Genomic DNA, 17,444 nt, shown 5'->3' with positions numbered 1-17,444 from the left:
AGGGGTTCAAGTGCCACGGTAGCCGGTACCGAGAGGGGCGGCTCAGAATGGACTGGAGTAGGAGTGCGGGACTGAAGCGTAGGCTATAAGGCTGGAATATGGAGAGATATCTGGAGCGGAACACAGGAGACAGGACTGAAGTAGGACTGTAGGATTATGGATAGTTGGATGGAGCAGGAACACCGGAGGCAGGACTGGAGTAGGATGTTACAGGAACGCTGGTGCAGGACTGGAGTAGGATGGGACTGGAACACAGGAACAGGACTGGAGTAGGATGGAACAGGAACACAGGAACAGGACTGGAGTAGGATGGAACTGGAACACAGGAGCAGGACTGGAGTAGGAAGGAACAGGAACGCTGGAACAGGACTGGAGTGGGATGGAACAGGAACGCTGGAGCAGGACTGGAGTGGGATGGAACTGGAACACAGGAGCAGGACTGGAGTATAATGCAGGGAACACGAGAGACAGAGCTGCGAGGCTGCTGCAGGAAACATCGGGGACGGAACTGAGAGGATGCAGAGAGCACAGGAGGAAGCAGGGCCCAGTGTGCAAGGTAACACAACGATCAGGCGCCTCCCTCAGGGGGAAGCAGCCTTATATGGCCCCGTCTGGTCTGCCATTGGTCCGAAGGTGCATCCGGGTCAGGGCACAGCGGGAGCACAAGAAGCAGAAGGGAGGCTCGGCCGTGGCCTATGGCGCATGCGCATTGCATACAGAGATGGTGTCGGCCGCACGCCCGTCAGAAGTGACCGCCGTGGCCGTCGGGAGGAGAGAGGCTGCGGCATGGGATCGGAGGCCGGCTGCGGCATGGGAGCGGAGGCCGGGTATGATGGAGCGGTGTAACAGTACCCCCTCCCCTAAGCCGCCCTCCCGGAGATTAGCAAGAAATCTCTTGCGGATACGGGGAGCATTGATATTCTCCCGAGGCTCCCAGGATCTCTCCTCAGGACCAAAGCCCTTCCAATCAACAAGAAAGAATGTCCTACCTCTAACCCTCTTCATAGCGAGAATGTCCTGCACTTCAAAGACATCATCGGCACCCACCGGCTGAGGACCAGGATCAGGCAAGGAATGGAAACGATTCAGTGCCACAGGTTTCAGGAGGGAGACGTGAAAGGTGTTCGGGACCCGGAGCGAAGCAGGCAACCTCAATTTGTAGGCGACTTCGTTGATACGCCCAAGAATTTCAAACGGACTGATGTAGCGTGGTCCCAACTTGTAGGAGGGCAGTTTCAACCGGATGAATTTGGAGGAGAGCTAGACTTTGTCCCCAACATGATACGGTGGAGGATCCAATCTCCTTTTGTCGGCATTATTCCCGTCATTTATCGCTCGTTACATTCTCTCTATAAAATAACAGATTCCTCTTTGTTACACGTCCTAATACTGATCATTTATATCTCTATATTGTAGAGGAAACATTTCTAGGAGTGTATACACTTCACCACAAACACTTCCCATAGATTTTATTATCATCACTGTTATTAAGCTGCTTTTCTCTTTATATCTTTACCATATCACTGTTTATTCTCTTTTCTTACCCGTTGCACAGTTGCACTCTCACTGGTCACTTGGTGGGGTCACATTTGGCTCTTTTCACCTGCATTGTTTTGTTTCCGGACCCCCCTCACTATCACTTCACCTGACTGATCGCTACCAGATGGCGCTATGCAGCATTATTCATCTTGGTCTTACCAACAGGTTTTCATCCTGATCCTTCTGCTTCACTGGGGATGCTGAATGCTCACGTGGTGTGGGCCCATCCGGTCTCCATGGCAACGAGTCCATCCAGCGTCATTCCGGTCACTCCCCTCGGTGACACCATCCAATCAGAGGTGCCCAGAGGCGGAGTTACCCGGGATGGCATGTGACGCTGTTTCCTGGATCCCGCACGTGACACACCACCCGGGGGTGTCACAGATGCCTGTACCCACGTGGGGTATACTCGCTCCCTGTGACCTCTGATTGGCATTTGCCCCAGGTCGTTCGGTTTACACCAATAAGCCATCAGGGGTATGTCCCCACCACTATTAGGTGTCACGCCAATAACACGACCCTGGACAGGAAAGGGCCGGTATAAACAATAACCACCAATGTGATTGGCTGACAATGGCCGACTCAATCATGTGGTCCATAGATGTGACCAGGGAACAGCCCCAATTCCTTTAGGAACACCCCCACTTTACCCCAGAGTTACTCCCCTTGCCTGGATTAGTGCAGGACCTTGGTGTGTTGGAAACACTTATCCGTACCCTCTGAGGAAGCTGACGGGGCGAAACGCCGGTAAGAGGGAATAGTGGTGAATCTGCCATCTTTCTCTGTACACTCCCGGCATGTCGTCTGTAGGATCTGTAATCTCCATCTCTTGTTAGGATGGTTCCTCCTTTACACTATATGGGCTGTGCTGTATTCCTGGGATATCCCATATAGCACTGGCTGCACTTTATATCTCCTCTCTGTACTCCAGGGATGTAATGCGCTGTCAGCTCTTTATTCTCTCACTATTTATACCCTTTGCTCTGTGTCCTCTCATTATATAAGCTATTCATCTATAAGTGCACAGGATCTATTCCCCTTATACACTGATATCCAGTGATAGATCTACAATCCGCTTACATATATCTATGTATGGATTTATCTTACACTCAATAAATACGGTGCACTTATCTCATCTCCACCTTGATAGTGACGCTCTCTTAGGATACATGTTACTCTATGATGGCACTTCTGCACATGGCCACTAGATGGCGCTACATCTGACATTTGCCTGAATTTTTATATCTACACATGATTTACACAAATTATATTTTCTTGTGGTAACTCTATACTATTTACCATTAGAAGCTGTGTATTTCTGTAATTATTTGTATGTATACATGATTGATTACCACTTCTGTCTCTGTAAAAACAATCCCATTTAACCCCTTTCTGACATGGGGTGTAAATGTACGCTGATGTCGGACTCCCTCCCTTTGATGTGGGCCCCGGCACTGAGCCCACATTTTTTCCGGCACATGATGGACCGGAAATTCCACCCATCGGTGACCCTGTCACATGATCGCGGGTCACCATTGGGTTGGCATGACAGCCAGAGGTCTCCAACAGACCTCTATGGTTGTCACTGCCAGATCCTATGAGTGCTGCCCATTGGTCGGTGCTCATAGCAAGTGAGCAACTCTGCTACATACAGGAGATCTGGTCATCGCCTCTATGTAGCAGAGCCGATTGGGTTATGACAGCTTCTAGTCTCCCATGGACACTATTGAAGCATGCCTGTGGAGACATGGGGGGGTCAGCAGGCGGTCTGGACCGCTAGCCAAAACCGCATGGCACAGGGATCGTCCTGACGAATTCCTGCTATCCTTTTAACGTGGGCAAAACGCTACTCAGACAACACAAGGGGAGGGTAAAAGTGTGACAATGCTTTATTGTACCACAAAACAGGCAAATAACACATAGAACAGTCCCATCAAAATACCCAAGATGGGGCACATTACAGACTCTCACCCTTCCACTGACCTGTCGGGATAATAGCTGCTGTGACTTCAGATCTTCCAGGGGCGCTACTCCACCTGTGGCACACACTCAGAGAGGAGGTAATGACAAGTGTAGGAAGATGACAGGTTATTGAGTCCACATAAGGTACAAGGCCAGTTGATCTGAGGTCCACAACCTGTCTCCAAACGTATCCATGTTTCAGCGATGGTCAATGGAGCAGATCTGTATTCTTCCAACCGAGGTTGAAAACCCCTAGGTTGTTTCCTGTAGAATCATAGATCCGTGTCCCTCATAATGGAGCCATGATGATAAATGGCTGCCATCCTGTCTCTTGTCCTTTTGGGATGCATGGATGTCTTGGCAGAATCTCTTTGGCTGTTTCTCTCTGTCTCTTTACTCTTTATACAGAGGCATGTAACCTATTTTTAGACTTAAGAAGTGTCCCTCATTCAGTATTTACATAAAGGGTAAGAATGGAGGTGAGATCAAGTAGCATTACTTGATTATTTAAAATATTTGCATAGTTTTTCCCTCTTTGCTTTATAAGTCAAGAAACTGGCTCCATAACACAATGCATAATTAGCATATCAGTAGACATCACTAGTGATCAAGGATAAGGGCACAACAAAACTCAATATTACCGGCTTACACAAACAAAACTCTGTTTTCTTGACCAACCAGAAATCAACACTTAAATTTGAAAGCCAACATACAGGTACATTCTATTATTCTTCATTTGCTAAAAATAGTCGTCTGGCTAATTAAGATACAATGCTGTATGTCTTCACAATGACAAAAGTAAAAAAATGTTTTTAAAAATATATTAAAAATATATAAAAGTTCGAATCACCCCCCTTTCGCCCCATTCAAAACAAAACAATACAAAGAAAAAACATACACATACTTGTATTTGGTATCACCTAATTCAGAATCGCTTGATCTATCAATATAAAAAAAGAATTAACCCGATCGCTAAACGGCGTAACGAGAAAAATCCAAAACGCCAGAATTACGTCTTTATGATCGCCGCAACATTGCATTAAAATGCAATAACGGGTGATCAAAAGATTGTATCTGCTTCAAAATGGTATCATTAAAAACGTCAGCTCGGCACACAAAAAATAAGCCTTCACCCAACCCAAGATCATGAAAAATGTAGATATGACGGGTATCGGAAAATGGCGCAATTCTTTTATACTTTACCTAATAAAGAGGAGTTATTTTTACTGATGTTTGTTTTGGGTCGTTTATTTTCTGTTGGTATTTGGTTTATCCTATAAAACTCCCATATAATATTCTCACCTTGAATTTATTCTATAAAACTCCCATATAATATTCTCACCTTGAATTTATCCTATAAAACTCCCGTATAATATTCTCACCTTGAATTTATCCTATAAAACTCCCATATAATATTCTCACCTTGAATTTATCCTATAAAACTCCCGTATAATATTCTCACCTTGAATTTATTCTATAAAACTCCCATATAATATTCTCACCTTGAATTTATCCTATAAAACTCCCATATAATATTCTCACCTTGAATTTATCCTATAAAACTCCCATATAATATTCTCACCTTGAATTTATTCTATAAAACTCCCATATAATATTCTCACCTTGAATTTATCCTATAAAACTCCCATATAATATTCTCACCTTGAATTTATCCTATAAAACTCCCATATAATATTTTCACCTTGAATTTATCCTATAAAACTCCCATATAATATTCTCACCTTGAATTTATTCTATAAAACTCCCATATAATATTCTCACCTTGAATTTATCCTATAAAACTCCCATATAATATTCTCACCTTGAATTTATCCTATAAAACTCCCATACAATATTCCATCCTTGAATGCACGCCGCGTGCATCATGTTTTTGTACAATTTGTGAATAATATATATAGGTTCTCCTCGTCTGATTTATTTTTGAAGGTCAATGAAATACGATTTTCCTGTAATTCATTTCTCACACTCTCGGTATAATAATGACACTTTTCCCTGTGTGGGATTTTTGATAAAAAGGTTGACAACTAGTTGGACAACCCCTTCTCATTCCTCATGTTTGGTCCTGTTAGAATTAAAACACTTATACAAACCTCCCATGCTGGCACCGTTTCAGTGGTGTCGGCACTTGTGTTCTTGGCTCTTTTGAGGTTGTTACGTCATGTGAGCCCTGTGCCCAATCAGCGCTGACGTCACTGTCCCCACCTTAGGACAAATCAAGCATCATCTGGCCATCAGAGAGCAGCCGCAGCCCTGGCTTCATGTTCAATACATCCGAAGGAACAGTGAAGCTGCCGCTGATTGGGTGCAGGGCTCGTGTGATGTGAGAACCTCACATAAGCCCCGGGACAGTGAGTCTCAACACCGCTGAAGTGGAGCCGGCACGCCAGCGGAGTATGAGTGTTTTTATTTTAATGAGGCCAAACATGAGGAATGAGTTCACTGAGAAAAAAAAAATATTCCGTATGGACTATAAGACACACCTAGGTTTTAGAGCAGGAAATTAGGAACAAAATTAAAGCAAAAAATGTGGTCAACTCTGTACTTAATAACCCCTATCCTGGTATCTATGGTATCCTCACCCCCATCCTGATACACTTGGCCCCCTCATCCCTATCCTGGTATGCAGGGCCCCATCCGTATTCTGGCCCCAATCAGAAAACATAAAAAAAATTACACTTACCTACCCGGCGCTCCCTCGCTGCGTACTGCTCCGGTTTCAGCAACTGCTTTATGCTTGTAAGCAGTGCTTGGCAGGGATGTCATGCGTTGATCACAAGCAGAGCACAGCTGCCGGAGTACTCACCAGGACTGTGCGCACAGAGAGCAGCGAGTATTCCTTCCTCTTCAGTAGCGCGCAGTGTCAGCCACCGGCTTCCTGCTGCTGCCGGCGGTCACTTGTGCCGCTACTCAAGAGAAATGAATATTCATTGGATTCATTCATTCATCAGGAGACTATTTAATACTGAAGTATATTCAAGTGGGACTAGATGAAGAAAACCCTAAAATCATGTATCATGTTATCCGAAACAGTCAGAAAACTAGCCCCATATTGGCCGACCCCAGACTTCAAACTATATACTTTGCAAGTTTATAAGCCCCTCCAGTGTCAGGAATAGATAGTATGTGAAAATACAGTATATACCGCTCAGGGAACACTTACCTTTCAGAGATAATTTCCATATTCATACTAAATAATGGCACAGATCTCCCAGACATTATGACTGCACATATCTCTAGTCTTTATAACGATATTGCACTCATTCCTTGACAGACCGCAGCATGGCCATTAGTTAGAAGCTGCTAATGATCTTTGGAGCAGGTAAGTTTTCCCTGAGTGGTACATATTGGGCCATCTGAAAACTGAGTTTAGTCTAGGACAATTTGCCTGCACGGCTAATTACCATATACTGTATACTTGAGTATAAGCCGACCCGAGTATAAGTCGACCCCCCTAACTTTGCCACAAAAAACTGGGAAAACTTATTGACTTGCGTATAAGCCTAGGGTGGAAAATGCAGCAGCTACTGGTAAATTTCAAAAATAAAAATATATACCAATAAAAGTAAAATTAATTGAGACATCAGTAGGTTAAATGTTTTTGAATATCCATATTGAATCAGGAGCCCCGTATAATGCTCCATACAGTTCATGATGGCCTCTTAAGATGCTCCATACAAAATACGCCCCATATAATGCTGCACAAAGGTTAATAAAGGTCCCATAAGATGCTCCATAGAATAATATGCCCCATATGCTGCTCCATAAAAGTTATGGCCCCCTCTGTGTGACTGCTCTGATGTCTAACAAGAAGCGCTTTCTGTTTAAAATATTTCCCACATTAACAGGAAAAAGGCTTCTCCTCTGTGTGAGTTCTTTGATGGCTATCAAGACTTATTTTCCATTTAAAACATTTCCCACATTCTGAACATGAATATGGCTTCTCTGCTGTGTGAGTTCTCTGGTGCTTAACACAATCTGATTTATTGTTAAAACATTTCCCACATTCTGAACATGAAAAAGGTTTCTCCTCTGTGTGACTGCTCTGATGGCGATCAAGAAGCGCTTTCTGGTTAAAATATTTCCCACATTAACAGGAAAAAGGCTTCTCCCCTGTGTGAGTTCTTTGATGGCTATCAAGACTTATTTTCCATTTAAAACATTTCCCACATTCCGAACATGAATATGGCTTCTCTGCTGAGTGAGTTCTCTGGTGCTTAACACAATCTGATTTATTGTTATAACATTTCCCACATTCTGAACATGAAAAAGGTTTTACTCCTGTGTGGATTCTCTGGTGATTAACACAATTTGATTTATTGTTAAAACATTTCCCACATTCTGAACATGAAAAAGGTTTTACTCCTGTGTGGATTCCCTGGTGCTTAACACAAGCTGATTTATTGTTAAAACATTTCCCACATTCTCAACAGGAAAAAGGCTTCTCCCCTGTGTGGGTTATTTGATGGCTATCAAGACTTATTTTCCTTTTAAAACATTTCCCACATTCTGAACATGAAAAAGGCTTCTCCCCTGTGTGAGTTCTATGGTGAATAACCAAATCTGATTTCCGGATAAAACATTTCCCACATTCTGAACAGGGAAAAGGCTTCTCCCCTGTGTGAGTTCTATAGTGATAAACCAATTGTGATTTCCGGTTAAAACATTTCCCACATTCTGAACAGGGAAAAGGCTTCTCCCCTGTGTGGGTTTTTTTATGGATATTAAGACTTATTTTCAATTTAAAACATTTCCCACATTCTGAACATGAATATGGCCTCTCTGCAGTGTGAGTTCTCTGGTGACTAATAAGATGCTCTTTCCGGTTAAAACATTTGCCACATTCTGAACAGGAAAAAGGCTTCTCTCCTGTGTGAGTTCTCTGGTGACTAGTAAGATGCTCTTTCCGGTTAAAACATTTCCCACATTCTGAACAGGAAAAAGGCTTCTCTCCTGTGTGGATTCTCTGGTGTTTATCAAGATTCCCTTTCTGGTTAAAACATTTCCCACATTCTGAACAGGAAAAAAGCTTCTCCCCTGTGTGAGTTGCATGGTGATTAACCAAATCGGATTTCCGGTTAAAACATTTCTCACATTCTGAACATGAAAATGACTTCTTTGCTTTAGGAGCAGTTTGTTTTTTAATGCCTCTTTTGTGACTTTGATTTTCCTTAGTAGTAAGTAAAGAATCAGAAGATGGGACCTGTTTCATAGGATCGGATGACAGATCTTTGCTGTGAATGGATGATGATATATCTGGAGTAATAGCAATCACTTCCGTTGTATCTTGTAGGATCTCAAGATCATCAGAATTAAAAATTGAAGATGTCAGCTGTCCCTCTGATCTCCTGGTGCAGTCCTCTGCTAAGATAAAAAACAATTTTTTTAATAAAATAACCTTGAGTTTTATATTTTTGAACATTTCTACTTAAACTGACGATAAAAATGGCAAGCTATGTAAAGAACTTTAATTATTTACCAAGACAATGACAGTTCACAGTCTAATAGAAAACCTTGTTGGATGAGCCAGTAGTGTGTGGTGTTCAACTGTTTGTTAATTCTGCCTCCCAAATGTAAAATATAAAGAAACCAATCAATGTTATGTAGGTGAAAATAATACCAATTCTCATCTCACAAAAAACAAGTCCTCAATCAGGTCCATCATCTGTCAATAGAAAAACAAATAGGGCAGGTTACATATAATGCTAGTTACGGTTAGGGGCTAAAGTAATGGTTACTGTTAGGCTAAAGTTGGGTTACTGTTAGGCTAAAATTAGGGTTAGGGTTACTGTTAGGCTAAAGTTAGGGTTAATGTAAGGCTAAAGTTAGGGTTTATTCTAAAGAATTAGGCTTTTCTCAATTGTCTCCCCAATAATTTGGTCATGTCAGAGTTTTCTATTTCCGTAAAATAAAAATAAAAATGAATAAAATGGCCCATCAGTATTATAGTGCAGAGGAGGCTTATGCACTTTTATGTTCGGACAGCGAAGAAAGTGCAGTGTCAGATGGCGATTTGGATTTCGAGGGCTTTACTGTAGTAGCAGCGACAGTGATAGCTCAGAAATGAGCAGTGATTCTGGTCCATCCTCACACACAAGGACCAGTACAACAAGAAGGACAAATAGCGCTTCTGGAGAAATGTCTCCAACTCAGGGAACAATGCTCAGTACTAGCGCTGTCCCTAGTGCTCGTGAATTGGCGCACACCAAAGTCCAAGGGGCTTTGCCTCTTGATGTAGCATTTCCTAGATAGGAGGCTTCAGATTTGGCTAATCCATTCATCCCTAATTTTAAGGTCATTCCTGGTATAAATGTGGAGTTGGAAAATTTTGGACCAATTCTTTTTTTAATTTGTTTGTGACAGATAGCTTGCTAGAGCATATTAGTCTACAAATTTATATATTTATGTCGCTCCTCCTCACCCAACCGCCTCCAAGACTTCTCCTGAATATCCCCCATCCTCTGGAATTCTTTGCCCCAACATATCCGACTATCAACCACATTCGGATTCTTCAGACGGAACCTGAAAACCCACCTCTTCAATAAAGCTTACAGCCTGCAATGACCCCGCTACCTCCTCACCACTACCGGAGATATCGCCTCAACCAACACCAGAACTGCTGCAACCCACCAACCTACTGTCTCCTTCCCCACCATCCCGTAGTATGTAAGCACGAAAGGGCCGGGTCCTCTTGCCTCTGTATCAGTCTGTCATTGTAAGTTTGTTTACTGTAAGTGATATCTGTAATTTGTATGTAACACCTTCTCATGTACAGCACCATGGAACCAATGGTGCTATATAAATAAATAATAATAATCATCATCCCAATTCATCAGCCAGAATCCACGATCCTATTGTGCTAGGTCAAATTTATGGACACCAACTAATGTCCTAGAATGGAAAACATTTTTAGGATTTACATTCGCTATGGGGCTTGTTAAAAAAACGAGCATTCTGTCCTATTGGTCCAACCGCCCTGTTCAAGCCACCCCTATGTTTTCTGCTGTTCTTCCTAGGACCCGTTATGAAATGCTCATGAGATTTTGGCATTTTAACAACAATAGTCAATGCTTGCCCAGAAATGTCCCTGAACATGACAGACTATTCAAAATCACACCCATCATCGAAGACTTGACAGAAAAGTTCTTAAAGCTTTACACCCCAGCAGATAACATTTCCCTTGTAAAATTCAAAGGAGGACTGCACCTCAAGTAATTTATTACTAAGAGGGCAAGGTTCGGAATAAAGCTCTATAAATTGTGCGAGACTTCAACCGGATACACATTAGTTTTTCGCATTTATGAGGGGAAAGATAGCCAACTAAACCCACCAGGATGCCCTACTTATCTGGGGACATCGGGAAAAATCGTTTGGGAGCTGATAAGCCGAATTACTTACCGGTAATGCTCTTTTAATGAGTCCGCGACAGCACCCACTGGAGGTATCAGATCCGCCCCATTTGGAACAGGAAACCCTACAGGAAAGATAAAAGGGGCGGTCCGCCTTTCCTCCTCAGTTTTGCATTTCAGAGTACCAGGAGGACTGCCAAGGATTAGGCAATGTCTTTTATTCATCTTTAGCAGATATACTTTATTATCGATATATTTAACAGGGGGGGAAGTGAGCGGGTGCTGTCGAGGACTCATTAAAAGAGCATTACCGGTAAGTAATCCGGCTTTTTACCCTTCGCCATGACAGCACCCACTGGAGAGATTCCAGAGACCATCACCTGGGTGGGACCACCGTGCCAAGGACAGTCCTGCCAAAGCTTAGGTCAGAAGTTGATGAAAGGTCAAGTCTATAGTGATTATAGAAGGTAGAAGGAGATGACCAAATTGTCGCCTTACATATGGTTTCAATTGGAACGTCTCCCCTCTCGGCCCAGGAGGTCGCCATTGCTCTAGTGGAATGAGCTCTGATGCCTTCCAGAGGATCTTCATTTTTTGCGGAGTAGGCTAAGCGAATGGCATCCCTGATCCATCGGGAAATGGTGCTCTTCGTGACTCCATACCCTTTTTTACAGCCCTGAAAAGATACGAACAGAGCCCTACACAGCATCCAACTCCTGGACCTCGCAATATATTTTAGGACAGTTCTTCTGACGTCCAAAGTGTGGAATTTCCGCTCCTCTAGAGTGGAGGGATCTTCAAAGAAGGTTGGAAGAAGTATCTCTTGAGATCTATGGTATTTTGTTGATACCTTAGGCAGGTATGAGGGGTCTGGCTTTAATATTAATCTATCCTGGTATACCTGAAAAAAGGATGGATCTATGGACAGGGCCTGGATATCACCCACTCTTCTAGCAGATGTCAGTGCTACTGAGAGGACTGTCTTGAGTGACAAGTATTTGAGGGATATCGTGTCTATTGGCTCAAAGGGTTCTTCCGTCAGGGCATCTAAGACCAGATTTAAGTCCCATGCGGGGATTGCAGGTATGTGAACTGGAGTTATCCGTTCGCAAGCTGTAATGAATCGTGATATCCACTTATTTCCTGCTATATTATGGCCGTACAGTGCCCCTAACACGGACACCTGAACTTTCAGTGTGTTTACTGCCAGGCCCAAGTCCTTCCCTCTCTGTAGAAATTCTAGGATAGGAACTATCGGGACTTCTGTTGGATGAGGTGCTGTATGAAACTGTAGGAATTTCTTCCATATTCTTGTATAAATCTGGGTCGTGGACTGCTTCCTGCTCTGTAGGAGCGTAGCAATTAGTGTTTCAGAATAGCCTCTTGATCTTAGTAGCTGCCTTTCAAATTCCATGCTGTCAAGGGTAAGCTGTCCACTTGGGGGTGGAAAAAAGGGCCTTGGGAGAGTAGATTGGGAATCGAAGGAAGGACCCAAGGATCTGTCACTGACATAATTCGTAGCCACGAGAACCACGGTCTCTTGGGCCAGAATGGTGCTATCAAGATTACTCTCGCCTTGTCCTCTCTGATCTTCCGAATCAGTGGCAGGAGAATCAACGGAGGGAAGGCGTATGCCAGTTTGAACTTCCATGAGGTCTGGAGGGCATCCAGTATGTCTGGGTGATCTGAAGGGGACAGGGAAGCAAACATCTTTATCTGTCTGTTCTCTTTCATGGCAAAGAGGTCCACCTGAGGTTGCCCCCATAAGGCTACTATGTCCTTGAAGACTCGGCGATTGAGGCACCACTCCCCTTGCCGAAGTGTGTGTCGGCTTAAGAAGTCTGCTTCTCGGTTGTTCTCTCCCCTGATATGAAGAGCCGAGAGGGACAGCAAATAGCTTTCGGCTAAGTTTAAGATTCTTCCCGCAGAAGACATCAGAGTCTCTGATCGAGTACCTCCCTGTCTGTTTATGTAGGCCACTGTAGTGGTGTTGTCCAACAAGATCCTGACATGTTTCTGTTGGAGCTGTGGAAGAAAATGGTATAGAGCATAATATACCACTGTCAGCTCTTTTAAATTAGACGAGTATTCCCATTCCTCTCTATTCCACCTTCCTTGACAAAAGCTATTCCCCATATGGGCTCCCCAGCCATGGGGGCTAGCATCGGTGGTTAGGATACAAGATGGTACTATAACCCATGGGACTCCTGAGGATAGATGGTCATCATCTAGTCACCACTCTAGAGAAGTCAAGACCTCTTGTGTTAAGGTTATCTTGCTCTCGAGGTGACCACCATGTCGCCTGTCCTCTTGGAGGATCTGATGCGGACATGATAATGGGCCCACTGGACTGCCGGGGCACAAGAATTTAGCGACCCCAATAGCGACATTGCCCCTCTCAGAGACATGCGTGGTCTACCTATTGCTGCCTCCACTTTCTCTTTTGTGAGTGCAATCTTTACCTGAGGAAGTAGACATCTCTGGGTTGTGGAGTCTAACTGGAACCCTAAAAACATCTGGAGGGAATGTGGAACGAGTCTAGACTTCTGTACATTGATGATCCAGCCTAGATCCTGCAAAGATGAGATCGCGTCAGCCACACGTTTGGTACATTGGGTGACAGAGTTCCCGATTATTAGGAAGTCGTCTAGGTAAGGTACGACTAGAGTGTCTTTTTGACGAAGATAGGCCATCACCTCTGCCATCACCTTGGTGAAGATTCTTGGCGCTGTAGAGAGGCCGAAAGGCATGGCTGTATACTGAAAATGACGGATCTTGCCTTCGAACACCACTGCGACTCTTAGGTATTTTTGGTATCTATCATGGATATGAAGATGATAGTAAGCATCTTTTAAGTCAATCCCCGCCATTACACAGTTTGGAAAGAGAAGCTTTATGGTGGATCTGATTGATTCCATCTTAAACTTATAATTTTTTATAAACGTATTAAGCTTCCTTAAATTAATAATTGTCCTAAACGTACCATCTGGTTTGGAAATTAAAAATAAAGGACAGTAAAATCCTCTACCTTCCTGTCCCTCTGGGACCTCTACTAAAACGCCCTTGGATAGTAGGCTCCGAATTTCTTCTTCGAGGGCCTTTTGTTGAACTATAGAGTTAAGGCGGGTTATGATAAAGAAATCATAAGGGATTTGAAGGAATTCTATTTTCATTCCCTCTTTAATTATACTTAGGATCCATGGGCTCGAAATTATTTGTTCCCATTTTGAATAAAAAAAATTTAATCTACCCCCTACTGGTGGGTCTGATTTTTTAATATTTATTTTCCTTCCGGAACGTTGAACCCCTGAACATGTTACCCTTTTGTTTTTCTTCCTTTATGGGCCATCTATTTGATCTATCCGTTTGCCTCCTTCTTCCAAACGGTCGTCTTTTAAAGGTTCTCCTATAGAAAAGGACAGAAGAATCAGGGAAGGCCTTCTTCCTCTCCTTCGCTTTGGCGAGTATGTCATCTAGGGCTTTCCCAAAGAGAAACTCACCCTCGCACGGGGTTGCACAAATCTTAGATTTTGATTGCACGTCCCCCTTCCAGCTCTTCATCCACAGAGCCCGCCTGGCGTTGTTCACCAGAGCCGCCGATCTCGCTGCCAGCCGCAGAGTGTCTGCCGAAGCATCGGCCATAAAGGCTGCTGCCCCTCTGATCAATGGAATAGCGGCCCGTAGTTTTTCTCTTGACACCTTCTGCTCGATTTGTTGATCCACTTGATCCAACCATACGAGCATAGATCTAGCGGTGCACGTTCTGGCTACTGCTGGCTTAAAAATCCCCGTGGTAGACTCCCAAGATCTTTTCAAAGATGACTCTGCCTTACGGTCTAGCGGGTCTGCCAACAAGCCTGCGTCCTCTACCGGAATAGTAGATTGTTTCGAGGTAGAGGCTACAACGGCATCAACCTTTGGCACTTTGGTCCATTTTAATAGCTCGTCATTGCTAAATGGATATTTCCTCTTTGAGGCCGATGGGAGAAAACTTCTTTGATCGTGTTTTTCCCACTCTCTTTTTATTAGGGCCTTAACTGCCAGTATTACTGGGAACGCTCTCCTTTTCTTTTCCGCCAACCCCTCAAACATTATTTCTTGTGCAGTTTGGGCACCCCTTGCTTCCTCACACCCCATAATATTCCTCACAGATTTGACCAGGTTATCCACACTATCCAGAGGAAAACATGACCGTCCCTCCATGTCTGATGATGATGACGAGGATGTGAGTGAGGAGTCGGAGATTAACCCCTGTTCTTCCTCTGACTCTGAGCTGAGGGTCACCTGTTTTTTGCTCCTAGACTTCCTAGAGGGAGTACTGGCGCGGGTGATAGCCTGTATTTCCTCCCTGATTATGACTCGAATGTCCTTTGATGACACTGTGGACCCCTGCCTAGTCTCCCTGGTGCACTGCTTACAGAGCTTTTTGGGGTAGGAGTCAGGGAGAGGTTAAGCGCATAACGCGTATTCCTTATGCTTAGATTTTTCTTTTTTCTTCGCCTGGAGAGGGGAGACATGGCGAAAGGAGAGGGGGGAGGAGAGGTCAGCTTAATAGGCAGAGTATATACATTGCACACTCACCCAGTGAAGCCTTTGTAGGGATTTGACTCGCTTAGGTGCAGCGGGAGACAAACATGAGGCACGTTCCTTTAAAATTTCACCAGGTTTATTACTCCATAAACCATAGACAGCATAACACTGAAATGTAACCTTCACTTCAGGCAAAGGAACAGAAATGTCCGTGGCTTCAGACTCGGACTGAGAGTCTCAGCACATGCTGGGAGCTGTAGTCCTCCCCATATACACTCTCTGTAGTGTCCCACCTGGACACATGGAAGTCTGTCCACACTCAGACAGACTCCCTCCACACTCTCTCACATGTGCCAAACACCTCAATTACATAGCCCTGTAACCACACCCACAGGTGATCACATGGCTATGACATCACTAAAGGTTGTATAGACACACACAGGCTTCCCTGACACAGTGTAACAGAAAGATCAGCAGTACCTCTGCTGATCAATACACCCTGGAGCCTGCATCCCAAGGCCACCCACCTTGAGACCCATAATGGTCATTTAGGACCCTGCTCCTGTTACCACACTGAATGTGCCTGTACACCCGTCCTGGGACACCCACACAGCGCCCCCTAGCTGACATAGTGGTAACTACACCACATACCTCCCCCCTCTGTTCAAACTTGTGGGGTTGAACACATGACATCACCCAGGGATCTTGAGACCTGGCACCCATGTCACCTTGCCCTACCAGTCGGGAGGACCATCTCCGTATGTTTCGGTAGTCATACTGCATATTTACGTTAGGCCTCCCCTGCCCCCAGCGGTCAGTATCTCGGCCTTGGGCTTTGGCCTTCCCGTCAACGTCCGTCAGTGTGACCAGACACTCTTTAGTCTCCACCTGTCTGCAGTGTGCTTCATCACGCGACCTTTCTCTCACTGGCTGGCTCTCCCAGTTCGCACGGTCATGAGTCCCACGTCCAGCTGGGCCAACTGGCTGGTCTGAGTCTGACCCTCTGACGCTATGTCCACCACCGAGTCTCGTGCCTATGTTACTAAGATTAGAACGGCCACTTGCGGACTCTCGACGTTCTTGCCTTCGACTACCTGTCCTTTCATTCCTTGGAGGATCCCTTCGGGTCCTTACACCTTGGGTTGGAGGGGGACGCCACCTGACGTTCTCTATCTGCTCATTCATCTGCAGTCGATCCTGTCTTAGCTGCTCAATCTCCTTCAGGTACGCTACCCGATATTCCAGGAGCATGCGAAGCTTCCCAATGCTTTCCACCGAACCAACCACAATGACAGGAACCATGTCATCTTCAATAACGACTTGGATTTCACCAGCAGGTGGGATCCTCACTCTCTTCACACAGGATCGATTCACCATCTCCTGCATCACCTTTCCAAGTCTGCCAACGACTTTCCCCACCAGATTTCTGGGCACCGGAATTCTGTCTTCCACAAAGCCCAGCCGACTTTGTGCTTCCCTTGCAAGCTCCAGACGTCGAGCGGCTTTCCAATTACGCTTCACGAGCATCTGTTTCGTGCGGAGACATTGTAGGTGCATCTCCTTCAGGACAGCCACCCTTCTCTCTGTGTCTTCCGTTTCTGCCAGTATCACCAACTGGTCTGTTTCTGGTGCCCAGCTCACACTATAGGCCTTTACTGCCTTTTTAAAGGTCTCATGCACACCTTCGCTGGCACACGCTTCTCGCACGTCTTCGGGTACCTCCATCACACACTTGAAGGTCATGGACTTGCTCTCATCCTGGACAGATGGCTCTGGGTTCCCCACGAACACTTCCCTCAAGGTATCTGCCAAGACCGGGTGACTGTCTTGTGCAGCTCTTGGCTCACCATCTTCCTGAGATTTACAGTCTTCAGGACCCTTTTCCAAGATGGGCTTTGGCAGTTCTGCCTTGCTATCAGTCGGGCAAGGCCGCTGTACGTCTTCGCCCCTCCACTTCTCCTGCAGAAGACCTTTTACTACTCCACTGAGTTCTTGCAGAACTTTATCTTTCTCCTCTGCCAGGTAGCGACGCTCATCCTCTCTCCT

General features: G+C 44.8%; 2 protein-coding genes across 2 annotated transcripts in view; one reads left to right on the top strand and one right to left on the bottom strand.

Moving 5' to 3' along the window:
* The window catches only part of LOC141082237 (uncharacterized), a 266,254-nt gene that overhangs the window by 125,812 nt on the left and 122,998 nt on the right, over positions 1-17,444 (top strand). The window lies entirely within an intron of this gene.
* Positions 7,909-17,444, bottom strand: part of LOC141082235 (uncharacterized) — a 51,541-nt gene continuing 42,005 nt past the window's right edge. Inside the window, exon 4 of the mRNA XM_073566174.1 lies at positions 7,909-8,880. Coding sequence (XP_073422275.1) covers positions 7,946-8,880 — 935 coding nt within the window. The 3' untranslated portion in view covers positions 7,909-7,945. The remainder of the gene's footprint in view (positions 8,881-17,444) is intronic.

Source organism: Dendrobates tinctorius, unplaced genomic scaffold (assembly GCF_039654945.1).
Source record: "Dendrobates tinctorius isolate UK_male_01 unplaced genomic scaffold, ASM3965494v1 ptg000017l, whole genome shotgun sequence".
Lineage (NCBI taxonomy): Eukaryota > Metazoa > Chordata > Amphibia > Anura > Dendrobatidae > Dendrobates > Dendrobates tinctorius.
Note: the sequence above shows the minus strand (reverse complement) of the source record. Positions and strands in the feature narration are given on the sequence as shown.